This window comes from Ranitomeya variabilis, chromosome 4, assembly GCF_051348905.1.
Source record: "Ranitomeya variabilis isolate aRanVar5 chromosome 4, aRanVar5.hap1, whole genome shotgun sequence".
In the NCBI taxonomy this organism is placed as follows: domain Eukaryota; kingdom Metazoa; phylum Chordata; class Amphibia; order Anura; family Dendrobatidae; genus Ranitomeya; species Ranitomeya variabilis.
In genome coordinates this window covers 477,203,374-477,208,059 of record NC_135235.1, presented here as the reverse complement: position 1 = coordinate 477,208,059, position 4,686 = coordinate 477,203,374, and the positions used below count along the sequence as shown (strand labels likewise).

At 49.1% G+C, this 4,686-nt stretch overlaps 1 protein-coding gene across 3 annotated transcripts; it reads left to right on the top strand.

The window, feature by feature from the left end:
• Positions 1 to 603: 603 nt before the first annotated feature.
• SRSF2 (serine and arginine rich splicing factor 2) lies at positions 604 to 4,061 on the top strand. 3 transcript variants are annotated; one of them, XR_013213363.1, is made up of 4 exons: positions 604 to 1,096; positions 1,918 to 2,225; positions 3,208 to 3,313; positions 3,692 to 4,061. XR_013213363.1 is itself a non-coding variant. In XM_077251846.1 (3 exons), the coding sequence occupies exons 1-2, from the start codon at positions 741 to 743 to the stop codon at positions 2,216 to 2,218; spliced, it is 627 nt and encodes a 208-aa protein (XP_077107961.1). In that variant the 5' UTR covers positions 604 to 740; the 3' UTR covers positions 2,219 to 2,225; positions 3,208 to 4,061. The 3 variants fall into 3 exon arrangements, 2 of the variants coding, with proteins under 2 accessions (XP_077107961.1, XP_077107960.1); XM_077251846.1 differs by having other exon boundaries at positions 604 to 1,066; positions 3,208 to 4,061; XM_077251845.1 differs by having other exon boundaries at positions 3,208 to 4,061.
• The last annotated feature ends 625 nt before the right edge of the window (positions 4,062 to 4,686 follow it).

Sequence of the window (4,686 nt, the reverse complement as noted above, 5' to 3'; positions counted from 1 at the left end):
GATTTTGAGAGCACTGGATATCTTTTTAGAATGTATTGGGCGCGGTGAATCCGCACGGTACGTGTGCATTCACCTGCGTACAATAGGCGGCAGCGCTATGGACACAACGCAGATGTGCTGCATCCAAAGCGCTGCTAGATCTGGATCGTGGGCACCCGGCCACAAAGTGCTGAAGCAGAGCTGTGCTGGGAACAGCAGGCAGCCATCAGCGTGCTATGGAGTGTGCACAGAAGGAGGCAGATGATGAAAGCCTCTAGTGTTACTGGCGTTATAGTGACCCACCTGGGCGACTCTACGGGCCCTGCCACATGGATGTACAAGGTGTATACACTAACAAGTATAGCAGCAGAGCCTGCACACCTGAGGGGCCTCGGCCAGGCCAGCTCACCACGACCCGTGATACTCATCAGGATAGGACACACAATGAGCACTACGGCAGGGCTGTGTACTCGAAGATTTACGGTAGCCGCCATCTTGTAGAAGCGTGCCGCTGAGGGGCGGAGCTGCCTGGAACACCCAATAATTGAGTGTGCTTCTGAGATGCGGATTGGCTGTGTACGGGGGTGGGGCAACGCGTGGTCTCACAGGCTATCCGCCGCCATTTTGTAGCAGACGGAGGCGGCTATAAGACAAGGGAGGCGGCCGCGCTCGCTCTTGTTTAGCTGCAGCCATCGCAGGAGGCCGGGTCTCCCGATTCTCCCCGTAGTTCGGGTCCTTTATAATCCTCTACCACGGCGGATATGAGCTATGGTCGGCCCCCACCTGACGTGGAGGGCATGACTTCGCTAAAGGTAGACAACCTGACGTACCGCACGTCCCCGGAGACCCTGCGCCGCGTGTTCGAGAAGTACGGCCGGGTGGGCGACGTGTACATCCCGCGGGACCGCTACACCAAGGAGAGCCGCGGATTCGCCTTCGTTCGCTTCCACGACAAGCGCGACGCCGAGGACGCGATGGACGCCATGGACGGAGCCGTGCTGGACGGCAGGGAGCTGCGGGTGCAGATGGCGCGGTACGGCCGTCCGCCGGACTCCCACCACAGCCGCCGGGGACCCCCACCCAGGAGGTACGGAGACTACGGCCGCCGCAGCAGGAGGTGAGTGCCCCCTGGGAGCTACAAGTCCCGCATGCCGCTGTAGCCGGGGGGGACTCTGCCTAGAATTCTCATTAGCTGTAATGAAGGCCTGAGGGCTCCATGCGGGACGGCAAGATGGCGGCGCCGTGTACCGCCTGCTCTGCGCGCCAAAACCTGGTCACGTGGCCGGCGCTGCTGTGGCGGCGGCCTGCTGGCTGATGACGGATCGCAGTGGCTTCTATCTGCTGCTCGGGTCTATTGGAAAGGGCAGTTGTATAGGAGTGTCCGGATTTCCATGTGCAGAATATCTACAAATGGCCTGACTCCTAAACTATCCGGTCTAGCTTGTGCTGTAAATGTCCTCTTCCTGATCTAGGATCTCTGCTTTTAGGGTCATCAGATTAATGTGTATGGGGTCTCCTGTGTCCACTTTCCCCAACAGACTATTCTGGGGGACAAGTGTCTGATTTCATGCCGCAGAGCCTTTTGTTCTGGGCCAGAGAAGCCTCCACCTGAGTCTGGCAGTAGGATTTGGCCATCAACTGTCCATTATGTATGGGACCACTGAAAATGACAACCTAAAAGGTTTTTCGGCAATTTTCTGAAAGTTTATATGAACTTGTAATTGGTGGCTAACAGTCTCCAAACTACAATTCCCATTCCTAGTTGTAGGATTTCAGCTCTGAATCCTCTAGTACTGTGAATGCAGCTCCTAGAACAAGCTTAGTGAGTTTGGCTCAGGAGAATTGCTGGGTCCCAGTGTAACTTTCCTGCTAGCCTGTTGTATATAGGTGGTATTTAAAACTGCAAAAGTTACTCACTTTTTTTTTTTTTTATTCCAGCCCCAGACGAAGACGACGCAGCCGGTCCAGAAGCAAGACTCGCTCAAGGTCCCGTAGCCGATCACGTTACAGCCGCTCCAAGTCCCGCTCCCGCACCAGATCTCGTTCCCGCTCCAGCTCGAAGTCTCGTTCTGCCCGGAGGTCAAAGTCCAAGTCTTCCTCTGTGTCCAGATCTCGGTCTCGCTCCAGGTCCCGATCTAGGTCTAAGACTACACCCCCACCAGATAACTCGAAGTCCAGATCAAGAACACCCACTCCTCCCCCTACATCGCCCCCAGAGGAAGACGCGGAACCCTCTTAGATCTGAGGTAAAGTGTGCTGCCTGCAGTCGGGGTGGGCTGTCATATCAGCTAGTTAGTTCTCCGCAGATGAGGTTTGTATATTGCCAAGACTTGATGTAGGTAGCTGGGGGATGTGCTTTGTAATGTCTGAATGCTTAAACCAATATCTGCATTTTCCCCTCAAAGCTGCGGGCTCCAGTTGCTTAAGGAGTAGTGAGCTGTATTGCAGATATTAAGTGGTTTTTCCTGATCCTCCAGAGAGCAGTTTCTGTGGGCGTAAAATGGAGCAGGTTTGTGGCTGTCGTTAAAGATGCACTATCCTGGAAGGCTCTGGGCCCATGAGGGTAAAGGGGCTGACCTTACATGGCATGATTTCGCTTTAACTTCACGTAGAAGCAGGTTAATTCTTTACACACTGCTTAATAGGAGGACCCCTGACTGCCTTCGACCCCCTGAATAAGGAGTCTTCAGGGCTGCCTCTTTCAAGGATAGTGTGTCTTTAATTTTTAACTGTTTGGTCTTTCAGCTGTTATTCAGAATTACTGACAAATGCTTCTACTAAATCCCAAAACCCACATGAAAAGATCTCCAGCCTACATACAGTTCACTTTCAATTTTATAAATTAGTAATATGTTTCTAGGAAATGAATCTCATATTGATCATTAGGGCTGACCAGAACTGCCTCTTCTAGAGCAACACCCATTCACCCGGCTGTGCAGGACCCTACTGCTCTAGTCAGTTACATGGAACCTGGGTGGCAAAGTGAGGCTGTGCAGGGGAGAAGTTAACTGCTGGTGGTCCCAGAGGTTGGACCCCTCGAGTCTTAAATGGATAAGAGATGCCATTTTATATCATGGGAAGAACCCTCCAAACACTTGACTTCCCCCTGTCCAGCTCAGTGGTGGACATGTCTGGTGACGTTCACATTTCTACATGCGTGTGCTGTATAAAAGGCTGATGTAATGCATTGATTCTCATTCATGTGTTTATTTTTCTCACAATCTCTAGAGTCGTCTTAAAGGAATCACCCACCGGATGTCTGGGATGATAACTGTACAGTAACTGTACAGCCTTTGGAATTGTACACGGAGCAAGCAAACAGCCTTCCGAAAAGGTGGTTATCTGTATGATTTTTTTTTTCTATATTTTTACCCATTTAAGTTGCGCCTCATTTGGCAGACTTATGTGCCATTTTGTTGCAATTTAGATTTCTTGTAATTTAGTGACCGACGACAGATTTCATTGTTGACTTGGATGTTTGAGGTAAAATGTTGCTGTTCAGAAGTCTGCCTGGACGGTCATTTAATGTTTTGTCATTACCTCTGCTTGGACATGAGAAGCTTGCTTCATTTCTGAAAATTGATAATTTCATGTATGTTAACTGCATATTTTGGAAAGTACCAAAATGCAACTGTATAAAGTGTTGATGTAAGAAGGGAGTGTTCATTGACCACAACTCTAATCTTTTCTCTTGTGTATTTTTGTGCACTAGGCGCAGTTGTGTAGCAGTTGAGTATTGCTGGTTAGCTGTTAAGGTGGCGTGTTGCAGTGCAGAGTGCTTGGCTGTTTCCTGTTTTCTCCTGATTGCTCCTGTGTAACGCAGAAAACAAATGGCTGTCCAGTTTGTTAGAATTGCTGACAACTGCACGTCCAGTCGCCCGGGCCTTGCATAGAATAATGGAGCATACAGTGAGCACATCTAACTGATGATAAACACTTTATTTTACAGAACATGGTAAATTTGAACATTTTTATGATGTCCTGCAGGTGTCATTCCTTTTGTATGTACTGATATCTGGCTCTAATCTGTACTATAACCACTGTTTATGTAGTTAATAAACATTACTTTATAAAAGCTCAAAGTTATTGTCTCTTGTGACCTGTTTCTAGCAATGAAACCAATCATGACTGGTCTTTTAAGGTTTTCTGGAGCTTAATAGCAGATACAGATCTTTTCTGATGAAACATACTGGTTATCTGCAATTAACGTCTTCAGTCATTGACTTATTTTTAATTTACATCAGCAGTGTCCCTGCCTTTGCTGCAAGCTCTGATGCGGAGCCCACATCTTTCCTTGTATTTGCTAGGCATTGGCTGACTGATTACATCAGCTAGCAGTCGGAAGTGGATCTGGCATCCACCTATGGTTGACCAGATAAATGCTGCTGTCAAACACCAACAGTGGCATTTAACACAGTCTGGAAGCGCATGACCGATCTTGCTCATCACTGCTCCTATCACGTGATTGCAGGGCGCTGATGGGTTATGACAGCCAGGGGTCTGCAGACCCCCCCCCCCCCCCCCCCGCCTGTTGTCACGATGCTCCTGGGAATGCCAGCTTTCACAGATCTTGATTTTTGCTATACATAACACACGTATAGCACAGGTGATTGGATGATCGCTGCTTCAAGTCGAAGGGGACCATAAAATAAAGTAAAAATTGAATGCTTGTTCAGATCACCTCCCTTCTTGCCCCATTAAAAATAC

Bases quoted from the DNA above. Each gene is read 5' to 3' on its own strand.
- SRSF2 (XM_077251845.1), top strand. From the start codon at position 741: ATGAGCTATGGTCGGCCCCCACCTGACGTGGAGGGCATGACTTCGCTA. The intron at 1,097-1,917 runs GTGAGTGCCCCC...TTTTTATTCCAG, and splicing joins TACGGCCGCCGCAGCAGGAG to CCCCAGACGAAGACGACGCA.